The sequence below is a fragment of the Rhipicephalus sanguineus genome, chromosome 4 (genome assembly GCF_013339695.2).
Source record: "Rhipicephalus sanguineus isolate Rsan-2018 chromosome 4, BIME_Rsan_1.4, whole genome shotgun sequence".
NCBI lineage: Eukaryota > Metazoa > Arthropoda > Arachnida > Ixodida > Ixodidae > Rhipicephalus > Rhipicephalus sanguineus.
In genome coordinates, this window is record NC_051179.1 from 12543259 (window position 1) to 12568595 (window position 25337).

At 47.2% G+C, this 25337-nt stretch overlaps 1 protein-coding gene across 1 annotated transcript; it reads left to right on the forward strand.

Annotated features, from left to right (window-relative positions):
- The first annotated feature begins 1547 nt into the window (after positions 1-1547).
- LOC119389407 (uncharacterized) lies at positions 1548-24568 on the forward strand. The gene is made up of 5 exons (XM_037656639.2): positions 1548-1935; positions 12365-12540; positions 15450-15609; positions 23002-23148; positions 24379-24568. Exons 1-5 carry the CDS (start codon positions 1691-1693, stop codon positions 24470-24472), a joined length of 822 nt encoding a protein of 273 aa, XP_037512567.1. The 5' UTR covers positions 1548-1690; the 3' UTR covers positions 24473-24568.
- The last annotated feature ends 769 nt before the right edge of the window (positions 24569-25337 follow it).

A 25337-nucleotide genomic window follows, 5' to 3' on the forward strand; every position in this document is an offset into this window, starting at 1 on the left:
GTTCAGAAAAAAAAAATCAGGCGAAGCTTGCACTAAGCCGTGCAAGGCTTGAAGCAGCGAAACTGGATGATGCTGAAGGCTAATCTGGTTGCTTCTTGGTTGTTTCTAGATCTTAGCTAGGTGATGCAGGTTGTTTCTAGGTTGCTTCTAGGTCTTAGCTAGGCTTTATCTAGGTGATGCTATAGGTTCTTTCTACGTTGATTCCCAGCGCAGAGAGGTTCGAGTGAAACCGCATGGCAGTCACAGCCGCGACACGGACGTCCAAACTCCAGAGACAGAACTTCGCGCTGAAAGCAAGCGTTCTCACCTCTCGTAGATCTATGTATACGGGCGCGTCGTCATTGGCGTAGACCTTCCATCGCTTCGGGGTCTTCTCGCAGCCGCGGTTGTCTTTCCCGTTCCCTATTATTTTCTCCTTGTACGTACTCGGGGTCTTCGGCTCGCCGCCGTCGCTTCGCAGCTATTTGTTGGGCTAACTGTTGCCTTCTTCCTTTTTAGTGGAAGTTTTGTGTAGTGGGACCCGACCTTGACCGCTGGATTAGTGGACCTCACCATCGCTCGTTACTGGACTTCATACACGAAGCAAATTTATATGTGTATTTCTGAATAAATATTATGCCTAAGGGCAGACTTTCGAAAAAAAAATTTACCCAATTTCTGTGGCGCGTTTATGATGATTATAGTTTTTTGGTACGGGATGAAAAAGAAACGATTCGCTGAACAGCTGTGCTGTTAAAGGATAATGGTGTTCCAGTTGACCATCAACCAGGGGTCCTGGATCCAGCCGTCAAGTTCGCTCGACTGCGGCGCCTCTTTGTGAAGATCGCCATTAGCAGTGCCATTGGTGCGCAGCCACGCAACCACATTTTTCTCAGAGTAAAACAGTGTCCTCAGTGTAAGACACACGCGCACGCGCAATTTAGGACCTGCATCTCTGTGTAACGACAAGCTATTTCTTTTTTCATATTTTCGTCATAACGGCTCAATGAGAATTCCCGAGGCTTGCTATGTTGTATCTCTAGCTCCCTGAAAACACAACGAAATTAATTTTTAGCATTAAGGAATTATGTGGGGCCTAGCAGACGCCGTCAAAAATTAATGGCGCCACGGCGAGTTGCGTGAATGTCAGGGCGGCGTTGCCTCCTGTATTTTTTTGTTTCGCGCATCTTGTGTAAGGGCATACCAAGCATATTCTTGCGGTAAGAGTGATACTTTTGACTTTGTGAATGAGCAATTCGCTGATACGAAAAAGAAAACTATTCGCTCTTTAGTGTTCGTTTAAAGCGACGATCTCTAAACTGGTTATTATACCAAGTCGAATAGTGTCCGAACAATCGGGCCTGATTTGACACGCAAGCTGACATTTCTCAATTCCACACTGGCTCTCCACAAAGAGAGAACGTACACTGCCATCCGTATCTTCCGAACTGGCAGCCGAAAAACAAAGCGAAGAGAAAAGAGATTTTGCAGAGCGAGAAAGGGAGCCGCCTGCGGAAGGGGATCTTCCTCACACGCGGTAGCGCACTGCTCGAAGTCGCGAAGCACGTGTTGGCGCTGCCAGCCCAGCCGGTGCGGCGGCCCACTTTTGGTCGCGAGCGGTGCGCTGACCCGCATCCGCGTAGTGTCGCCGCAGCGACGAGCTGGCTACTGCGACGCTCGTGCCGCTCCGTCGCGGCTTGCTTTGCCGAGCATGTCCCGCGGCACGAGACCCCGCTGGATGGGCCGTCGCGCCCTCACCCTGGCCCTGGCCTTCGTCCTCTGCGGCTGCGGACAGGCCGGCTTGTCGACCGCTCCTGCGAAGTCACCGCCTGCGTTGTCGTCTGCTCCGACTGCGCAAGCGAAGACGGTGATGTACTACGACGGCAAAACGATCGCCAGAGTGGAGTACGGCGCCGACGGAGTCACCCTGCAGACCTGTCGACTGTTTGAGCTCGAGTGAGCCCCAATCTTCTCTTTCTTTCTCTTCTCATTATTCAATTATCATGGCGATTAATCGAAACGAGAGGCTCAACTCCAACCAAGCGCTTCGTTGCGTTTTGCACGTTCGCCAGCGCATACCACTGTGGTTAGTTATGTGACTGGCGTTAGTCAGAAACGCGGCTTATTTGTAGCGTATTTAACATTTTCCCACGATTTCTGATCGCCCGCAGTTGTCAGATGTAGCCGTGTGGAAAGGGACAAACACGGATAAAAATCCGACTAGCTCAGCTTTCGGTCGTTCCGAGTCGAATAACAACCGTATCGAGCAAACAGGCACAAAATTGATAAATATGCATAATAAGTTTATTTATTTGTCGATGCGCGCTGTCATTGCATATATGGGTTGAGTTTTCTCACTCCATATACCGGGACTTGTTTGTACCCCAGGTTTCTTTTCGGCTTCAGTTTTTTTTTCTTTTATCTTTTAAGAATACGAATAAACAGAATATTTCAATGTAATGTACACTCGCGCCCAATATGAGTTGCAACGTGCTGCCCGTGGTCATATATAGTGGCGCCAAAACTGCAAGGTGGCGCCCATAGGCGTGCGCGCACGAGGGGCGGGACAAGGGGTGCGGTCGCCCCCGAAATCATCTAAACAGGAGCGCCAATTCTGCCCGATACCTGTACTCAGTCGGACCTTTCACGCCATTTTTTTAATGCGCGGGGTTGTGGCTACGCATGTTTGTTTAATGGCGACCAAGGAGCCCTGATGTTGCATTCGAAGATTGTTTACTTCCCACCTGAAAGCCGGGGACCAATGGCAGGCTTTTGTGAGAAGCACGTGATCGCTTCCTTTTCACCTGTGCGGGGATCGTGTGGTTGAAACTTGGCCTCCCTTAACGGAGAACCCTGCGCACGCCTATGGTGGCGCCAATATAGAACACAATCAGTGATGTACACACTCTTTTTGACTACTGGTATCTCGAAAACTGGTATCTCGGATATGGGAGAGGCCTTTGCCTTGCAGTGGGCGTAGACAGCATGATGATGATGATGATGATGATGATGATGATGATGATGATGATGATCTCGAAAACCAATTTCACATTTGCCGGCTTGGGTTCCATTCAACCATGGCCACCGTGTTGCAACTCAATGAGCACCCCACTGTACATTTATTAGCATAGTTATAGCAAAAAAGGTCTGCGTTTATCTTTTCCCTAAAAGTTAGCTTTGTATGGCTCTGTCTTGACTAAATATTGGTTTCCCGTCTATCTTATCGATTAGTATGAAGGACGTACAAAAAAGAAAAGTTCCCAGACCGTCTGTGCTGTGAGAAGACGAAGAACAATGATCGTTTTCACAGTCCTCATATTCCTCATGGCACTGTGTGGTAAAACGTATGTTGACCAAAGGAACTAGCGATGGCTGAAGATACTCATTCTCATGCCGTGCATGGTACTCGTGCTCGTGCCAGTCCAGCGACTTGCCTTGATTCCGACGGAGAAGAGTGTCATTAAGTTATAGATAGCTCGCACGCGACGTCATGGATGCAGCTTCTGAACGTACTGGCACTCCGCCGATGGCGGATTTGCTGACAAAAAAGTTGCGGTTAACCTGCTTCAATGTGATAACGACGTGGCAGGAACACCTCTGGGCGTGAATAACGAAAGGACCTGCCCCTTTATAACATTAAGTGTGACATCGCGTGCTGGTGTTCCAACACGGCGGTTTCAGTGACGTCAAGTGCAAGCCATCTGTAGTGGTTGTTCATAAATATAAACGTAAAAGAAGGGAAGATAATTAAAGTATGTTTTAGTGTATTTATAGCTTGAATTGCGGACACCTGAGCGGCCATCAGCAGCGGCGGTCGGGCAGAGTCAAGGATATGCAGAGAGGTGAGAAAGTTGCTCGAAGCAGCTTTTCCAGCGCCAGTGTGTCCAATCGGTGTCGAATACAGAGGCGCCTGAAGAAAGGATTGGTGGGGGACTCGCACGGCTGGCGGCCAAAAAGCGACTCGGACATGCTCGCCCCCGCGTTCCTTGACCTTAGCCCGATCAACACGTTAACCGTCCACGTGACTCGTGTCCTATTGCTACGGCTTGACCTGGGCGAAATGCCTCACCCACCGGCGCAACGCCGCCGCTGCGTGGCTGCGTGTAGCTGCGTTGCGTGTCTGTGTGCGTGTGTCTGCGTGCGTGTGCGTGTGCGTGTGTGTGCGCGCGCGCGTTCTAAATGTTGTCTTACCGTGGTTTCTGAAAGGCTGGACGTGGAACGACACTCCCTGACGCATGTCCTCGTGGTATTCAAGCTCTTCTGCAGCTTGATTTTCTTGTTATGTGACTTATGTATGCCCGTTGTAGCAACGGTTGACGGCTGCGTGTCAACAGTAGCAACCTCTGAACTTGAGACACGACACTTTAAGCATTGGCGGATCCGTTGACGATTTTTCTCCTGAGATTTGATTGATCTATTGTTATTCGTCCTGCTCAGTGGTCCATATCCACTGGATAAGCCGGGGAGCGCCGGTGGCTTAAACACCCCCCTACAGATTATTTCAGATATGACTCTGTATGTACTCCCATACTTTTACACCCCCATTTATGGCGCTGGCACCACACGTACTGTGCTTACAATGAGGTGGGGTCGGTTGTTTCTGTATCGACGCATCCTTTCGGTTATTCAAAATGATTAATGGATTCCCAAGGACGTTAAACTATCACATCGGTTACAGGGCATTTAAAAACAGCAATATCCCAAATGGTCAAAAGAACGCATCACGAAATACACGTCACAGTTTTACGCTCTGGCCCTTGACGCTTTCCTTGAGCCTCATCTCAGTGATCCTTCGCTGACCAGAACCTGCTGCAGCCATCACCGTAGCACGTACACATATTGCACCTTCACGAATTAAAGTACGTGCACGGGTTTCCAAAAGCGGATTCCGGGCGAGCTTGGCATAGAAACAAGAACACGCGGCCCATGAGGCGACTGCAATGCGATCGGCACACGTTCGGCACCGGAGATCCTGTTCGGCAAGATATTGCGATTACCCTGCAGCTTGCCGTCTTCTTTGGGCTCCATATACTCCTGTAACAAGTAGGCGCTGGTTAAAAAGCGTCACTTTTTAGACGTTAATGCGTCTGATTGATAATGCATTTGCTTTCTGTCTGCATCTGTGTGCTGCTTTGTGCACAACGCAGCTGCACCGGCTGGGTTTCAAGGTCACCATGACGCCCCATCGCTTCCCGCGGTGTGTTCATATTTACGTATCCTTCTCCTTTGCTTAACCGCCGAAGGGAAAACGCGTGCCACAGGTGCAATTGATTCTAACCCCTTAAACTGCGCAAGTGTGTCGAAGCAGAAGCTGGTCTGACGCCAACTTGAAACGGCAAAAGTCACATGAGGGCTGCATCCTCGCTGAGCAGGCGTAACCTAACTTTTATAAACTGAGCAGAGTGGATACCCAGTTGCTAATACGTATTCGGTCGTTGTCTATGAGAGTTTTGGTGATGGATCATTACCGACTCAAATGACTTCCTTTTTTCTGTTTACCGTTCATCGCACTTTGGCGTTGTGAGCGATGGGTATTCCATTCAAGAACGACTACGCCGAACCGAAGCGCCATATGTCAAAAACGCGTGCAGGCCCCCCTTTTTTTTTTGTATCTTGGCTCAGAGACCGCTGGTATTAGTTGTCATAGTCCTAATGAGCCGACCGTCCCACGATATCGCACAGTGGAAGTAGTGCCCTTGTGTCTCAACTATACGGCTTAGAGAACGTTCCTTTCTCGGCGGTTCTCGTCTGATGACATCGCTCTTCAGGAACTGCGCCATGTTGCTGACTCATTTAGCCAACAACGTCGGAGCCTTATGCCAGCGCATCACACAACTGTGGCCGTCACATAATGGCTGACAGTAGCTTTCATAATGCGTTGGCATACAATAAATGCGTGAGAGGCACAGTTACCGCAGAATAAGCGTTCGTGCCCATTGCGGAGGACTATACAACGTTCTGTAAATGGGATTCATTGAGTGACATCGTGTGCTGCTCTTCCCATGAAACAAACCTAAGGAAAGCGACACATCTCGCGAGTACAATTTTCAAGTACTAAAATGTAAAAGCATCGAGGATTCTTAAACCAGACTGGCTTGGTCATCCGTATGTACTCGGGCATGCATATATGAAACGCGACTTGCCACGGGCAGTCAGAGTAGGTGCTCGGTCTTACGCCGTGGTCTGGGTGCAGTCTCAGAACGACCCGAAGCCGTATAGTTTGTGCTCGGATCTCTCTGCACCATCAGACTCGAGCAGGCGTCCGTTTCCGCGTTTCGCCCTCTGCCGCAGTTTTCCGCGAGGCGGGGCAGATGCGCGCCTCCGAGATACGCTCGCTGTCGTTTTCGTTTGGCCGCGCACTAGCGGCCATCGGCCGACATGATCGACTTTCCCTCGCCGCGCTGTCCGAGCTGGACGAGTTCATCGGCCCCGTTAAGAGGGAAGGGAACCCTTCTGCAGGCGTCCTTGACCACGCCGCAGGGAGATGGCCTGCATACATCGGCCATGCAGAATACCTGCTGCGGCTAGTGGCCGCTATCGGCCGAACCGCGGTGGAGTAGAGTTCGGTGCAGCCCAGTTGAGCCTCGAATTGGTTCACTGAAAGTGATTGTCTTCGCGCCGGAGTATGTATCCGCACCCACGTCAGAGTGCAGGCGACTGTGCCCCGGCATACTGTGGCATGACAGTGATCTTCCTGACAGTGAGGGAAAGTTAAATGACTCTTAGTTGCTTCATGATCTTGAGCAAGTTTTTTCCAGCGCGAAACAGGCGGGGACGAGAGACTGAGAAACTGTATCTTACTTTTTTTTTCGGTATTTTGTCTTCGTCTCTTTTGTGCTGGAAAAAACTTGCTCAAGAAAGTTAAATGCTGTTAAACCTGTTAGAAATACCGGAACTCATTCGAACCGAATCATGACTGCACCTTCTCTCGCGTCTCGTTCTTACAGCTTCGTATCTTTTAAATCCTTTCGGGTTGCCTATATCTTGCACAGTACTGCCCATGAAGCGCCGGCGTCGAAGCTTGCGGTAGCGCCGCTGTACGGATTTAGTGAATCTCTCTGAATGGAGTCCCGGCCGACTGTCGTGTGCGCGAGTGACCTCGAAAGATTTGTCCGCTCTTCCTTTTCGATCTCGGTAGCGAGACCGGTCCCTCTCTTGCACTCTTTCTCACAAATATATCCTGATAGGCACACGCATTACTGATCCTCGTCGATCCTGACACGGTCAGCTGAAACCTAAAGCGACCGACAACTGGCCAGAATGTGCGGTTACGTCCTGGTGGCGCTATACCTGAGTAGGATGTATATCTCTAAATCGCGTTTAAAAGTCGCAATAAACCGGTATGCAGCGCAGCTTAGCCTTGAAGCTGAATTATGGAGTTCACTTCGCTGTACGTAGTCTGATGCTTTTATGCGCACCATATTTAGTGCTCAAAATTAGAGTATGTATACTATAAACCATTCCCGCTCTATTATGTGTTGCTTACGAGGTGAAATGAGCTGACCCTAAGAATCGGCGCTGCCTTCGCGGCAACTATAGTGGAACAAGAGCCGCAGGGCATGCGCGTGGAGTGCGCTCATGCGCAGCAAACCGCAGAAACACGAACCGCTGTCGCGTTCACCTTCCCACTGTCTGCAGCATTTGATGTGTCAGACTCTGGAGTTTCGCAAACGCGTGACGCCACCTGTCGGAGCAGCATTGGGTAGTACAAAGACCGACTTCTTCGCACAGTTTGCTGTGGGACCAAGTGCAACTAGCGAGTGCAAAACAACGATTGAGCTTAATATTGCGTGGGTTTGCGCATTTAGCACTAAGAAAGAGAGCTGTGGACCTCTCTCCGCTAGTCGGACGCGCCACCGAACCGCCATGAAATGCTTGCTGGATCACTCGCCAGAACGACGGCGAAAACAACAGCAGATGAGACCGCTCCGCACACTACGAAGAAACGCCGCAATCGACGCTACTGTTGCGTTGTGAATTGCCACGGACGTAAAGGACTGAATAACAACGTTCAGTTTTACCGAATTCCATAGTTGTACGAAGCAGAAAGGCGAGAGCACTGGATACGGGTCGTTGCGAGCGTGTTGGGTAAGCGAAGTACCCGCGTTCTCCAGAGCCAGTCGCATGAGAAGGTGTGATAATGTGGCTCTGCTGTTGTTTTGCGTAGCCCTGACGGAGAACCGTGGTAACTTTGACTATGAAGCGCAGCAGAGGCTCTGACCGCGGTGTGTCCCCGTGTGTGCCGTGTAACACGGAGTGCAGACTGAAGACGCGTGACACGCACGCCGCGACATCCAATAGTTGGTCGTCACCACACAACATTGCGCACGTACGTTTTGAAGGCTGAGAGTTCCGGTGCTAACTAGCAGGGGCGTAGCCAGAAATTTTTTTCGGGGGGGTTCAACCATACTTTATGTATGTTCGTGCGTGCGTTTGTATGTGTGTATATATATACGCAAGCAAAATTGAAAAATTTCGGGGGGGGGGGGGGTTGAACCCCCCCCCCCCTGGCTACGCCCCTGCTAACTGGCTAACACGTGCATCGTACAAGTAAATCGCAAAATGTTCGTCGTGACTACCTTCAGGTTTGTGTTGCCCGTGGCCTTCGCGATTGCCGCAGCTATCTCGGAGGCCACGTTTTTGCCTTTGGTTGTACCCCGCGAAAGTGAACACGCACGTGTCCCCATTTGCAGTATATACAAACGGAAGACAACCATGCCACTTGAGGATGCGCAATAAAACAGTCCTATGCACAGGAAGCGAGAGGTGAAGGGAGAATGCAACTGAAAAGGCGAAAATCGCTGGGGTCGTTCGTCCCTGATAAAGCGAGTTTTGTAGCACTGATCGTAAGATACATAGCAATACATAGCTAAGTAAATTGGTCGCGTATGTACTTCATCGCTTTGGCATTACGTATAGACCCAATTTTAATGCATTTAGGTTCTAGAGAACGGATGTCGGAGGGCTTGCATCGAACTCGATGTTGTGCGACGCTCGCTTGTATACTTGCGAGTTGCAGCACGCCGGAATAACTGAAACTTATTTTGCATTGTACCCGCAGTTCGTTTTGATGAGCTTCCCACTTTTTTGACGCGTGGATTGGCGGAAGAAGCTTTCCAGGTCCTTGATTTTCAGGAAACCGCGCCTCGATACCAACGAAAAAGGGGGGTTCTATTGTGGTCTATGCGCGGCCTATGCACATTCGCTTGCGGACGGCTCTCTTTGTACTACCCAGTTAGCGTCAGGGCTACGATGAGGGCGCTGGTGGCGGTGTTTTTCGCAGCGCCGCCTGGGCAGGGTCTGACGTCTATACGACTACGTAGTCGCTGCAAATGGAAAAATTCTGATTATAAATGTTTTGCGGCGTTTTTCGCGTTAGCACTCCATGATTGGACAGTATATGACCAGTAAGCTTTCCGTTGCACTAAAGAAAACAGGTACTATAAAAATTTGTTGTCGGTCCCTTTGAGATGGTGTGTAATTAACTTGAGAAGACGGGTCTTGAGCGCCTTTGCACGGAAATGCCTTAATATTATCTACGAAGCCGCACGAGATGCTTGTTCGGTTAAAATCGGTTAAATAAATGATACACACGCTGCTTGAGAAGCTGATCAATAAATAGCGCGCTCGGGAATCAAGCTCGCAGCCTCATGCTTAGCAGCAGTGTCTCACTCCGCGGCGAGTCCCAACTCGAGTTCTTCCTCGGACGTTGTCGGTTGTCACGCATAGTTCTCGTTTAACTCTTTCCTTACGACGTCTATAGAACGTGGGTCGCCGGTGACACGAACGCGCCGAGCGACAATTTAAAAAATATACGGGCGCTTCTATCGTCTAGTTGCGCCATCTAGCACATTATGTAAGCACTAATGTTTCATTCCCTGCAAAGTCAGTTTCTTTTTCCCGACTGGCGGCGATTTTTAACAGCGACTCGCTTGATTTGTTATAGCGGTTCTCCTGGTTTGTTCGCGAAGATGGCAGACGATCCGGTAGCGAGACCCTATCGGAAAGGTTGTCCTTTGGCGATTCTGTTGCATCCGCAAGCGATTTTTTTTTTTTTTTTTGCTGTTTACTAGAAGTGACTGCGGATGCTGTCAAATCATGGACAATAAAAAAAAAATGCGGAAAGTTTGCACTAAGTTGCGCAAAGCTTGCCACAGCGAAGCCGGTCGACCCTCAGCTCGTCGTGCACGGGAATCGCAACGCCGGCGGCGATTGGATCCCGCGTGCTTGGCCGAAGAAGCGGCAGCCAAGAGAAGGCGACGGGCGGATCCGGAATATGCGCAAAGCTTGCCACTCTGAATGTGTTGAAATCGCTGTACCTGAGCCACGGTGTGAGAAACTGGGGGTTGCTATGGCGACGGCTCGGCGGTGGCTTGGCCATATTTAGCACATGCACGGCGCAGCAGGGGTTTCTTGTTAACGGACGTCTTACTGCCAGTTTTAACAGCTTCGCTTTTAAAACTGAAGAACGAGCCCGGATCGTAGTCAGATGTTGATCAGTACGTTTCACTTTCTGGCACATCGATTTTTTATGCTAGTTGAAATGTCGTGAGGATGTTGGCACTATTATATCTTCTATTTGTAGTGTCCTAGCAGTATATGGTGAAGATTTGATGACATCACCTTCAGCCTGCAGAGAGTGATGTTCAGCCCAAGGGTACCCGGCCGTGATCTCAGAGTAGTGTTGCGTAGTGAAGCAATATGTGTCACATGTTAAATCGGCGTTTTGAGCATCTTTTCTCACAGCGGAAGTAATAAACAGGATTTGGGTTAACAAAAATGAGTATGCGTGGTCGGAAGTCTTGTAGAGGCAATCTTATGCCGAGGATGATCGTTCTTGGGAAACCGGCCGCAGAGATGGTGAATTGCATTTGCCTGCTGGTCTGTTTGGGCATCGTCGAGCTGCCACGACTACACCTCCCCAAAATAAGTACATTTAGAGCAAGTCCTACCGATTGACGAAGCGGAGAATATGCAAAAAGTGCTACGAGGACTAGAAACTTGACTAGCAGACAAATTCCACTTGTAAAGCCTGTTTTGTCCATTGGCACACCAACCTTAGAAACAATTCTATTTTTTACATCTTAGAGCTTTCAGACAGGGTTCCACCTATTTCGATAATGTCAGATATTCAAATGTGAAAACTTTTTTGTAGCTTACACGTTTGCAATATTTTCTTTTGTGTGTGGTGAAGCCATGCCTTAGGGTGTTTTGGTGCCACGTTTAGTGCTGTCTTTTAGTATCTGAACTTTTTGCTGCGCTGCTGTTTAGCATAATTGGCTAGAATACCTATGGATGAAGTAGCAAATTTATTCCTCTTCTTAACTACATGCATTGTATTACTGTGTTTGGAAAACTTCTAGAGGGAAAAATATAACCATGTAACCTGGTGAAATAATGCAGTTTTCACTTGGCAGACAAAAAAAAAAAAGGTAACTCATACGCTTTTTGAGGTAGCTCCTTCACACTTTCCCCTAATGTAGACAACTGTTGGGCAAACATTTCCTATATTTCAGATTATTTTTCGTTTTGTTTTCTTTCATTTAGGGAGCACAACACTAGAAATGTTTTATGCAATGTTCAATAAACCTTGTTTTTCATAATGACATTGAAAAGTACAATCACTTAAATTGACACTAAATTACTAAAACCTACAAAGGTAAATTTTCCTACGGTAACGAAAGAATTAATCGCTGCTTCTATGCTTATGTTAGCATTATCTGCTCATCTATCTCATCACATTTATTCATAAACTGTACTATCACCCATCCTTCCGTGACGACCTTTTTCTTTTTTTGCAACCACACGCTATATTTCCTCGCCGGGACGATCCAAAAGAGGTAATATGCCATTCTAAACATTACGTTGAATCTTTCATACCACGCACATCGAGGGATTGGAACCAGTTTCCGTCAGACATCGCCACAGAAGCTAACATGACCACATTTCAAGACCTCATTCACCACAATGGTCACCCAGCCACCTCTGATTATTTTTTCAATGGTTTATTCTGCGCATTCGTATTTTGCACTTTTACACAATTTGCTGTACTTTATACTTTGACTTTGTACTTCATTTGTTGCTTATATTTGTACTTTTGTTTGATTGTTCTTTACTTTTTTCTTCACCAACCAATAACTTGAGTTATTACGTTACGTTTGCGTGTTTTTCATGTTACGTGTAAATAGTTACATTAATATTTTGTACCTTACAAAGCTTTCCTTTTTTTAACGAATATTGTACACGCCTGTATTTGCACGTGCACTGTATTTGTACCCGATATCCTTTATGTAGTACCTCCAACCCGAGGGCATTTAGGGGTAACTCGAATGAATAGATTACATATCGAAGCGCGCGGCATGCATGCTACCTCGTATACACGCAGCGATGAGCGTGAGGCCGAGCCAATCATCAAAGCGCAGGGCCTGCCCGTGCAGCAGGTGGACTTCACGGCCATGCTGAACCTGATCTCGAAGTGCCGGGACCTGCGTGACTGGTCCGCCAGCACCAACAGCACTCCGCAGTGGAGCGCCTCGAGCCTCTGGAGCGGCATCATACCAGGTACGTCGCCGCAGCCTCCTAAGTTTGCCGGTGTAGGTTAGGTTTAGCAAGTAGTTTTTGCTTCTATAGGGGTACTGACACCAATTTTAGAAGCTGAGTTTACTCTGCTATACAAATCTCCTGTATACAGAGACGGCTGTGAGCAAGTGCGAAGCTCAGTAAATGACGATAAGATACTTTATTTTGACATTAAAGTCTATTTTCGCTCGGCGCACCTACTGACATCGACACTACCGTGACGTAAGGCTCCACGCTCCAGTATGGAGAGTTGCGATGACGCCAGCTAGCATAACATTCAAAGCGGGCGCTTGTGTGTCACCAACAGAGCCACGAAGCGGAGCGGCCGTGGAAACGTCACGATATCTTGCACGTGACAACTGACAAGAAGCGGATACCGTGTTGTGACGTCAGGGTACGGTGGGAACTGAAACTAGCTTTGAAAACGTACTGTAATTACTTTTTCAATGTGCACTCACGCTTGCCAGTGCATGTTCGAGGCTCTTGAGGGCTTGACCTTTCAATTGACGCAAAAAAAAAGGAAAGGAAGAAAATAAACAACTGAAAATTTTCTGGTCAGTACCGCTTTAAGCCTGCGACAACGGACGCGACAGCAGTGGTCCTACGCTCTGCGCGCGACAAAGACGAGGCGCATCGTACACCAGAAACCAGCTCTGTCCCTGTGCACACCGAGACCACTACTTCTTAACGACTACGTAATGAATTACAGGTATTTTACAGATTTTATTTGCAGCTTTAGCACGCCTAAGGACGTGCTTGTGCTTCTTTTATTGTCAACCGAAAACACAGCAGTCTATCTATGGCTCTGGCCAACCATTCTACACCCAATGTTCTTATAATACTTTATTATTGGCCGCGAGATCGACCTATAGGTGGCAGCAGCGTCACCGCGTTAGTGTGGAGAGGCGGTCGGAGGCGCGTATACAAATGCACCCAGCGGCGCTTCGTTGTAAGTAGCTTCAGCCGATTGTCGGCGAATAAAATGCATTGATTGCTACTTACTGGTAATATATACACTCCTCATTGTTGAATCGATGCACGAAGATCATCCAACGTTCCTATTACTAGTGAGAGAAGCGCAATCTGCCGATGAAAGGGATGCTCGCCCTGGATGACAGTCTGCGCTTACGCACTATATGACGTTTTTTGTTGTTTTCTCTGTACGTGTTTAGCTTGTGTTCTGTGTACTACGCACTGCTGTAGCACGACTGAACTACTTAAGTGTTTACTTCTTGTTCATTTGTACACCAGCCCATATTCCTATGCAATGAGTTCAATAGCACTGTTCACGCGAATACGCATACGCAGGTAAGAGTTGAGCACAGAGCATTCATCGATTGATTACGTGCACGACAGTGATGCAACAAAGGTCCGGATATTTTATGGAATAAGTGTCTTTTTTTTTTCAAAGTAATAATGTCCGCTGCCTTCCATCAATTTATAACAAATCCACACAAACGCTCAAGATAATGTAAAAAAAAAATAATGAGGTTTTGCGTGAAATTATACGACATAAATATAAGGCACGCTGTCGGGCTAAGCACACAAGTGGTTCTGCATAAATTTCGCTCCAAGTTAAAATTGCGCGCGGCAACTCCGTTTTATCACTGCGGTGTCATTCCTTTGTCTGTTTTTTTAGGGACAGTTTGAGTACCGAAGTCTCAGACTTCACTCGATAGAAATATTTCGCTGTAGCGTGACCACGACCGTAAAATAAAAGGACATCTTAAGCGCAACTACAGCTCATCATGAACTACAGTGCCACAGTTATACACGTAACAACAACGCGAAAGTGCATGAGCCTCGTTTTTGTTTACCACTGAGTCGCTAAAACGCTGCATTCACACACAATTTAATGCTCCTCATGTTTGGGACTATGCCAAGCGCACTTTACGATGTGCTTGAGCCAGAAAGCGGCATCAACACTGAAATGATTCCGGCGAACGAAGGGTACGACACCAATACACAGCCCTCTCGAAATTCGCACTCACTGATCTTATTACAATGCGCATGCGCCGAGCAAGCCCGTTTGCTTCTGTACACCATGTTAGGTATACGTACGAGCAGTTAAAATCGCGCTAATATAACAGAACAAACCGCCCTTTGAGAACGTGCAGGACGTACGCGCACATGCAAACACGGCGTGGCTAGCAGACGACGCAGGGAGCAATCCACACTAGGCGCGCTTCAGCCAGTAGCCGCCAGGCGGCGACTCCGCTCGATCTCGCGGCCAGTAGCCCCATTCTGCGAGCATGTTCTTACTGGAGTGTTGCGTGTTATCATTACAAATAGCTGTACAATGGTAACGCTCAAGGGATAATTGTCATCCCATCGATATTTGAATATCAAGTTATATTAAAGATGGATGGTGGACGTTGCAAGGAGACCAACGCTCGCTCGCTCGCTCGCTCGCTCACTCACTCACTCACTCACTCACTCACTCACTCACTCACTCACTCACTCACTCACTCACTCACTCACTCACTCACTCACTCACTCACTCACTCACTCACTCACTCACTCACTCACTCACTCACACGAGATTCTGCTGTTCTGTAGTAAAGGTAGCACAGCAGCTGAACTTGTCCTGACGGTATTGTTGGACGGTGCTTCGAGTTGTTTTCTTTTTAATTATTCGTAGATAATTAGCTGTTCTTACAAATCAGTAATATGACATCGACAGTTTTATTCAAAGCTGTGTGCCTTGATTCTTCTTTCCGTGCATATATACTACTAGCTCATAATATTACTGAAATCGTCATCTGGAAAAGGTAGGTAGGGTAGCACGCATTTCTTTCTAATAGCCAGCAGCTGTGCCCATGGAAGCGGTCATTTGCCGTCTCCGTGAGGACACCCTTCCAAGGGCGTGATGCAGGCGGTTGCGCATGCAGGCACCAAGTGGTGCGGCCTGGGGGACATCGCGTCTTCGTACGAAGATCTGGGCACCCACGTGACTGTTGACGTGTGCTGCCGCGCGCACGACCACTGCCCGGTCAAGCTCAAAGCCTTCCGCACAGGATACGACCTGGTCAACTTTTCCTTGTACACAAAGTGAGTGGCCGCTTCCTGCAGCTGCAGCCCTTGTCGAGTTTTTACGCATCTTAAGGTATACGGAAGACGCTATTTTGTTTCTGAAACGTAGTGCCCTTCTCAGACCGAAAGAAACCTTACCACGACGCTGTTTCGATGGTGCTAGGAACAACGGAGCACTAAGCCTGTACAGTTACGATTTAGGTGCTCTTCATGAAATAATGCAAATATTGAGAGTTGCACCTTTTCTATAACTTCATCTGTGTTAAGGGAAATTTAAAGGGACATTAAAGGCAAATAACAATTTATGTCAGAGTGAAAGTTCAATGTATGACAACGTCTAAAACGGCAATATTATCAACAGCAGTGCCCTACTTACCGAGACATAAAGCTAAATGTATCACACGATGAGCGCCACGAGTGGGACATTTTGGAAGTGATCCCGATGACGTGAGAGAGTCCGACTACAATTAATCATTCGTAATCAAACTAGCTGCAATAAAAAAAGAACCTTCCGTGGATCAAGAGACGTAATAAAATGCTGCTTGTTCGTTTCTGTTTGATTCATGGAAAAAAAAGAACCTCTTTGGCGTTGCCATGGGGAACGGCATGCGTATTAAAAAGTTCCGTTTTCACCGAACTGCGCTTCGCCCGGCGCCCTGCTTCGCTCACGCGGTCGCGTCTCAGTGGTAGCTTCGGTATCGCGTACTGCCGCGTGTGTTTTGCACGCTCGTGAAAGTCGCTTTGACAGAAAGTTCGACAAAATACCGCATGCATGTGATGTTGCGGATGCCCGAATAGTGCACGCCGCCAGTGCACGCCGCCGCGCAGTAAAGGCGGGCAACGTTGGGCACGGCAACAGTGACGTGCGAAAGACCGCTTTCAGGCGGGTGATTTGAAGTGCGCTAACGCGATGCGGACCACTAAAACGTGATTTTATTTCAAAATGAGCACTTCATTGGCACAAAAATGACACTACGAGATTTTTGAACCGCTATTTCAACAATCAACCTTGACTTAATATTTGCCTTTAGTGTCCCTTTAATTGGTATCGTCAATATACGATTAGTTTGCAATAACTTCATAAATATGAAATACTCGCTAGGTTATCGGACATCCCTTCACCGGGAAAGTTGGTGATGCTGAAACCAGAGAACATCGCTGCTTTCAGGTCACATCATTATCCTGACTATTTTGTTGCAAAGGTATACCGTTACAGTGTCACTTAATCACGTCCTGTAATCATTCCATCATTTAACACTCTAGTTAGCGTTTTCAGAATTTCAGCACCATTCGCGACGCGCTCTAATGAATTTAGTAGTCGCAGGCTCACTAAAGATGTCAATGGCTTGATCACTTTATGCTTCTTACAGCGAAAGCTGTTCTGAGATCACAACGGCCGTTTGTGGCGCCGTAGTTGTCCACCGCCGCCGCCGGTGTCCATAACCGCTATCGCGCGAAATAAAAAAAAAACTGAAATAAGAAAAAATTTCCAGGATGGAACAGGGTTCGAACCTGGGCCCTTTCCGGGGGAGCCCGGTATTCTACCACAGAGCTATGCAGGTGTTTTTTTTTTTTCGTGGTATTTATTACAAATGTGCGTACTTAGCATACATAGCAAACAAAATACTCAAGGCGGCCTCTACCAGCGTACAAGCGTTACACAGAAGTCCTAAAAGGGTATTAAAGCTATACATTTCATGAAGAGTGGATACCAGTCCGGTTGAAACTCTAATTGTTGATAAAAGTTTTTAGCTGAAGAGCCATTTGAATGAAATGCAACCGCGATGATACCATGGGTTCCGAATGCATGTCTAACATGCGAGTTTTCCATAAACTGTGCATACCCATTAGTAATAGCATGTCAAAGGCATAGAATGGCTTTTGGGTGGCACGAGATAACGTATGCTATACGAATTTAAATCGAGTTGTTTTTTAAAAGCCCTTTGTAGAACGTCCCAAAAGAGTACAGCGTCTTTACAGCTGATGAAGCAATGTTCTATAGTTTCCGGAACTTCACAGAGGCGACAATTAACTGAAGATACAAAGATGCCTTTGCTGCTTAACCAGGTCTTCAGCAGGCGGCGTCTGTGTATGCACTTTGTAGAAGAACGTCTTCGATATGGTGAAATAGGCATTTTCTTCACACGCACAAGCACGTCATGTCCAGGCAATCCAACATATAGTGAGCGGTACAATGGTGCAGGAAATAACGTATATAATATGGCATTATATAGATATTTTCTTTAACTAGAGAATGAATAGTCATTAGAGAACCTGACTGTCAAAAACCGCACTGCTTCATACACTTCACGCATGAATCCTTGCAAATAGGGAGGCGAGGCACAATTAACAGACACCACTAAACTTGGTAAAACATCGACGAGATTCACTTGTAAGAATGTTCGAAGCAGCGGACGATCGCAGTCCCGAAAATAGAAAAAAAAACGAGACACCAATTGTCTAATGAAGGGATGCACCAACCCAAGACCACATGCACAAACTGGTCTAAAAACGTTGTCACGCCTCATCGGCTCGGAACTTGATGACCGAATAAAGGTAGCAAAGATTCGGTGAAACTTCTGAATGCAAACCCTGGAACAAAGTAGTATTTGCAGTACGTAGAATAATTTTGTTGCCAGGAATAGGCTGCATGCTTTAGCTCTGCCAAAAATTGAGAGGTTATGGGGAATAAACGTCTGGGCGTAACGCTTTAGGCTGGGTACACGTTCTTTCCAATAATGTGCGCTTGACTTATATGCATCCAGTGGAGCGCCAAGGTATTTCGGTGGCATACAGGACCATACAATACCCTCGAAATCAGTTGGTTTATGAGCCCACGGGCCAAACCACAGTCCTAAACTTTTAGCAAAGTTCATTCGTGCACCAGAAATGGTTCCGAATTCCCGAATAGAGGACACCACTGTTTTAATACTGGAAATGTCTGTACAAAAGAACGCCAGGTCATCCGCATACGCTAATATTTTCACCTCATTTCCATAAATACTGAAACCATGAACATTGCAAGATCGAATCACGCTTAAGCACAGTGGTTTTCCAAATAGAGGGCAAAAAGCAGTGGCGACAACGGACAGCCTTGCTGCACAGAAGAGTGAATCAACACAGGTTTTGACAGGTGGCCATTAACAATCAAACGAGTTGAGCAATCACTGTAGCATAGTTTTATACCTTTGAATATAGCGGAACCCACGTTAGCATGGTCTAGAAGAGAAAACAGAAAGGAATGACGAACCCGATCAAACGCCTTCGCTAAATGTATACTTGTAATATTGCCAGTTGGTCATACGAGTGGGAAGAATGTTCCAATACTGTGCGGGCGATGTGTATGTTGGTTTGTATTGAACGACCTTTCAGGCCACAAGTCTGGTGGGCGCCAATAAGAATTGACATTGCAAATTGTTGTCTATTTGAATGTACTTTTGCAAAAATTTTATAGTCAACGTTACACAGTGTAATCGGTCTGTAGCCGTCAACATGACGAAGCTTTTCTCTATCTGAGTATTTCGGAATTAGGACGGTGTGGCTTCTTGTAAAGATTGAGGAAGGGTCGCCAGATTCAAACTCTGCGTAAAAATGTCCATCAGTACCGGGCACAATAAGGATTTAAATGTTTAGTAAAACTCGCCCGACATCCTTTCGGATCCTGGCGTTTTCGACATCGGTAACTGGTCAACGGCGAGTTCTATTTCTTTTAAAGTGATTGGCCCACTAATAGACTCACACTCTTCGTCAGATAAAGGAGTCACAAATGACAAAAACTGCGTTACGAGATCTCCATTCTGCTCTTCATAGGAATCGCTGAACAATGCTTTGTAATAAGCTTCAAATTCTGTCATGATTTCATTTGTATTAGTTACCAATGACCCTTGCGAATATAAATCTGGTATAAATTTGCTTTTTGCGTTGCGGTATTCATCGAGTAAGGATTGACGTGTGGGTTCCTCTGAATGCAAGGTACGAGTATTGCGTGATCGAACGCGGGCACCTCTGTAGCGTAAGGTGTCGTACCTCTGGAGTGCGCATTTGACATTAGCGATTTCGTCTGTAACAACCAGGCGCCTCACATTCAAATTCATCTAAGTTTTGAAGATTCTTTAGTAACATATTTTGTTCTAATCTTCTGTAAAAGCCCCTCACTGATCCGATTTCGATAGCTACTGTCCGAACTTCTTGTTTGAAAAATTCCCAAGAGGCAAACAAAGGCATGTCAGCCGACCAGCAACTCCTCAGGGCTACGCGCACGCGAGCAGTAAATTCCTGGTCACTCACAATTGGAGTGTTGAGTTTCCAGAATGCCCACTGCGGTCTGAAATATGATCGAGTGTTATGACCAATCTGCCCCACAACAATGCAGTGATCTGAAAACGAAATAGGTTCCGTTTTGCATGACAGGTCGCGGGAAATAAGAGGCGCTGAAACATAAATGCGATCAATTCGAGTGTGAGTGGCCCCGCCACGGTGATAGTGGTTATGGCGCTCGGCTGCTGACCCGAAGGTCGCGGGATCGAATCCCGGCCGCGGCGGCTGCATTTTCGATGGAGGCGAAAATGTTTGAGGTCCGTGTACTTAGATTTAGGTGCACGTTAAAGAACCCCAGGTGGTCGAAATTTCCGGAGCCCTCCACTACGGCGTCTCTCATAATCATATCGTGGTTTTGGGACGTTAAACCCCAGATATTATTATTATCGAGTGTGAGTGCTACCCTGTGCGTGTATATGAGGGTAATCTTTCAGTGCTCCTATGTCAACAAGTCCCGCGTTTGCAACTATCAGAGATAGCACTTCAGCACTCTTATCGCTGCGGCTAAACCCAGCACGATCACATGGATTGCAAACACAGTTGAAATCACCCATGAGCAGAATGTTACGGTCAAAATCTAGCAAAGTGGCCAAGCTTTCAAAGAAATTAGTGCGCCGTGGTGCATCATAGAAGGCATATACATTGATTAGGCGCCACGGCAAACCATACAACATAAAGCCGCATTGTATAAGCCGCCCCTCTTCGTCAACATTATAAGCAACAGAAGAATAAGGTAAACTCTTCCTAAGAAACAAAAGGCAGCCCGCCGATAGGCCTACAGCGTGCGTAACAATTACATCAAATACGGAGAGATATGCATGGCCGCAAGGCCCCTCTCCGTATCCACTTCACTCTCGATCTTCGTTTCTTGAACGGCGACGAAGTCAAGGTGATGGCTGAACAGCAACCGGTGGACCTGCACCTGCTTCTGCTTGGATCGACGTCCAGTTTCAAGCACCTGCATAGCTCTTTGCAGAAAGTCACTTTTGCAAAGAGCTATGCAGGTGCTTGAAACTGCTTTGCAAAAACATCCTATACAGGCTTCATATCGGGAAGGAACCACATTAACATAGCGTCACACAATGCAAATTGCACAACGAGTGGGTTGTTGATATCTTCCAACCCATTACAAAGGGCTCTGCCATAATGCTTCATCGTCATCAGGCACAGCATCAACAAAGTGCACATAATGCCTTATAGGTGTCTTGCGGGTACCACGATTCTCCGCGAAATAACGAAAAAATGGCATAGTGGCTGCTTCCCAACTTCACAAAAATTATGATTTATGGCGTAGTGGGTACCTAGTGTACTTGTATTACCAGCCCCAAGAGTTTACAACGGGCTCTAGAAATGCCGCTCTTCCAGCTTTCGCTATGACTGTGCTGCGCTTTCCGCGCAGGCCTGGCGGTTTGGTTGTTTGCTTTTTCTTTTAAGTCACGAACCATGCACGCAACGCGCCGCCACGGTGGTCTAGTGGTTATTGTGCTCGACTTCCGACCCGAAGGTCGCGGAATCGAATCCCGCAATTTCGATGGAGGCCAAATGCTTGAGGCCCATGTATTTAGATTTAGGTGCACGTTAAAGAGCACCAGATGGTCAAAATTTCCGGAGCTCTTCACTACGGCGTCTCTCATAATCAAATCGTGGTTTTGGGACGTAAGACCCCAACAATTATTATTCTGAACCATGAACGCATCATAAAAACATCTGTTTGCTCGTAACCATGGACGAAGAGGCAGATATAGACGAATGACTGTGCACAAATTGATTTCGGGACGTCAGTCGTGGGAAAAGAGAATTTGAGCGGTGCGCGTGTTAAGGAACAAGAATTTCGCATGATCACTGCTGCATTTCACGTGTCTCACCTAAATTACGAAATGCATGTAGCGGTCGCGTTGTGATTATTCGAGGCATAATTCACTGCTGTACAGCCTAGAATGGACGAAGGACTACACGCAGCTTCCGAACGTACAACAAATTCTATTCAGCAGTGCACTCGAAGACACTTAAGCAAGGTACCATTATAGCCACCAGAAAACCGTCATGCGCCAACGCAGTTTTATCAATAATAAGGAAATGAGAAGAGCCACCAGTTCGCTGCTCCTTGTCCGTTTCATGTACAATAATTTGTGCCACAGAATTTCCTTCCTCATTGTTCCATACTGCAAGCATGTAAGCCTCTCGCTCTGCCAGGCGTGTCCTTATCGAGCAAACATCGTGACATCGATTCCCACATACATATACGATCCGACCCACTTGACCGCACACGTCGGAGCACAATTGTTCAGAGTGGCACGGAAGTTCGACATTTGCACGCAGCCCGATTGTGTGCTCAGCTGAGCTTGCGCCCTGCTTGACACACCTGGCTGCACAACAGCAAAAAGAAAGAAAGAAAGGGGAAAAAAAGGCAAATGACGGTTCATTCGGTCTTCCTTGTCGGGTAAGGAGCACCGAATTATTGAAGTATTGCTCACTCACAAGTTCTCGTCGTGGTGTGTCACGTGATCAACGGAACAGTCAAGAGAGATCTCTTCAGAGCACGCGATGACTGCATGCTTCGCTTAACGTTAACTCTGCAGGCGTGAGCACCTGCGTCTGACTCTGCGTCAAGGAAATGTAAACGTATGTTCGGTTTGTTTGTGTTTTTTCTCGAAGCCTAGGAATTTATAACTTTTGCAAGTCTCCTTTCAATCAAAAGTATGCTACCCTGTGGGGTCTATATTAGGGGTGTGCGAATATTCGAAAAGTTCGAATAACGCGTCGAATCGTTCTATTCTATTCTGTATACTCGAATTGAGCAGCGCACATTCGAAATGCCGACTATTTTTTGAATATCTCACGAATAATCTGCAGCTGCGAGAAAACCCCAAAGGAACAGAACGTTGGAAGCAGCGAGGGTTCATTTTCTTGTTTTCCGTTGTTTGATCGTTATTTGTTTCAAATGAAATGTGGAATTCTAGGGCTGTTTTGAGAATGGTTAAAACTATTCGAATAGTATTCGATTCGGTTCGAAAATTCGCTATTCGCACACCCCTAGTGTCTATCAATTGACGCACATGAATAATACAAGTGACTTCGTCTTCTGTTGCGCAGATCGCACTGTGACTGCGACCGCGACTTCTACAACTGTCTGCGGCGGGCAAAGAGCCACATAGCGGACACCATCGGCAACGTGTACTTCAACGTCATCAAGGTGCCCTGCATCCGGAAAGTGCGCAAGCCTGTCTGCACTGATAGGGGGTAAGACACGCTGCGCGTCGCATTACTGTAGTCGGTTACATCATAGGAATAAATGCGAGCTCCGCCCGCAGTACTGCGGCGCGCCTGTCAATCATCTGCGCAGGAGAGCCGTGCCAGGTGGTTTCCATTGTAACCATGAGTACTTTTTCGCTGCTAATGTAAACACTGCGCATATCAGCAACTAAATGTTCGTCGTCCCTAGTTAAAATATTGCGTTTCTCGTAGCAGTGATGTCTGAATCTTTGCTGAAATTTGCCAGGAAGTTCAAGTTTTCGGCCGAACACCAGCGGCACTAACATGTGTCTGTATAAGAAAACCACCGACATGAATTACGTGCACGGTGCTTGACGCACGGAAGTGAGCAAATGCAATTGGATGGGCACCTATGCAAATTTTCTATGGGCGGGACAGCTGTGGCTGTGGGCGGAGCTTACATTTATTCTTAGGTTGCGACCGACTATACATGATGGCGTGATGCAGAGTGCTGAGATTTCGAAACGCTTTGTAAATTTCTAACGTTCAAAGTTCAGGCAACTGCGTAAGTACACTGATATACATGTACAAGTAAATTGGGGTCACGGAGCTTTAGCAAGCATTCTTTTCTTTCTGAGAAAGTTAAACGTAAACCACCCAGAGAAATTGACAAACAGCAATCACACTTTCACGAGTGCACGGCGTCACAAGATTCGGTCATCTATGTTGTCAATTTGAAGTGTTGTAGCTAGAGCAACAGCCATTTTTCGCTGATGTCAGCACTTGAGATTCTAACGAAGCTCTTTGCAATGCATTGTCTAACAAACTAATTTGATGCAATGGTTAAACGATGAATAAAAATGAGAGGCGAGGAAATGCGGGAGCGTTAAACATACGCCCGCCCGATTTGCTACCCTGCACAGGGAAGAGAAGGACATAATGGCGATAAGGATGCTCAGAAGTACCGACAACTGGGTAAATGGAAACGCTTTCGGGGTTGAAAGATTGCAAGTATAGCACGAGAAAATACGGGCAGAAGGGCAAATAGAGGACAAATTTTCTTTTATTCTTTTTTGGCCCCGTTCATTCCGACCGATTGCCGCGCTGTAACAAGTTCCTATAATGCAGTACCAACTCCCCTAATCTCCGACACTAGCAGCTCAACTCGTCGCACTGTCGGTGAAAGTGGCATATTTCACTCGAATTTTGAACCGGTGCTAGGAGGACGTGTGGAGCGTGGCTGCATCTTCTTGGCAGTCGCAGGTACAGCCGCAGCGAGAGCAGCTGCGAAACCTGGGCCTATCAGGAGCTGGGCATGCAGTTTGTGCCCACCGAGCGCCACTACGACTGAGCCCTCTGCGGCAGTCAAGACCGGAGCATCACTGCCGAGTTCTCAGCGATCTAATCCGCCAGTGGAAGCCGCCAAAATTGTGTAAATAAACAAGAACCGTTGCGCATCTTTAGAACTGTGGAACCTCGTGGATATCCAAGTGCCGTGGATGCTCAAACGAGAATTATTCCGGCGAAAGCCTCGTATATCTCACGAGTCGAAAGATTCGGTGTCCGGCGGCGACAACACGAGCGGTTCCAGGATCGCGGCGCATGACGTCATCGATGACGTCATGCGACGCGGCCATGCTATCGACTGAGAAGGTCAAAGTAATTTAGTGGTTGTCTCGTGAGGGCATAGGCTCTCTCACCTGTGCTCTTCTTAGCGTTGCCAAAGGGCCTTTTTGATAATGGCTGAAGGGAGATAGTTGTCTTAGGAGCTGTCTCGTTTTGCGTTCTCCTCTTTTATCACGCACTGGTCAGAACAATGCACAACACGAAGCTACACTTTACCGAATCAAACAAGTCCGGGAAAACTGGGCCGGCAGGTTTCGAAGCGCTTGCCTTATTATAGGGCACCGTTAAGGCGCATTCGGGTGGTCCTTTGAGAGCGCTCTGACCGTGTTTGAAAGTGGTGAATTCAGCAGCTCTACAACGAGAACAAGCAGGTACATGCAAGTCACGTTCTTCTTTCCTGATCGTGAATTGACCCGTTTATTTTAGCAGTATTGCTTAGCTGCTATTTTACATCAATTTTTCAGAGCCTCCGGAGCGCTTTGAAACAACCACCCGAATGTACCATTAGTATGCACGCATGTGCCACGCATTCCAGAGAGAAAGCGCGGATCTGTAAACTTTCGTGATGACTTTATATAGATTTGCAATTG

What these genes read in the sequence shown, in the direction of transcription:
- LOC119389407 (XM_037656639.2), top strand. Translation starts at nt 1,691, where the DNA reads ATGTCCCGCGGCACGAGACCCCGCTGGATGGGCCGTCGCGCCCTCACC. An exon ending in TGTCGACTGTTTGAGCTCGA is followed by an intron (nt 1,936 to 12,364) that starts GTGAGCCCCAAT and finishes GTATACACGCAG; the next exon opens with CGATGAGCGTGAGGCCGAGC. An exon ending in CCTGTCTGCACTGATAGGGG is followed by an intron (nt 23,149 to 24,378) that starts GTAAGACACGCT and finishes TCTTCTTGGCAG; the next exon opens with TCGCAGGTACAGCCGCAGCG.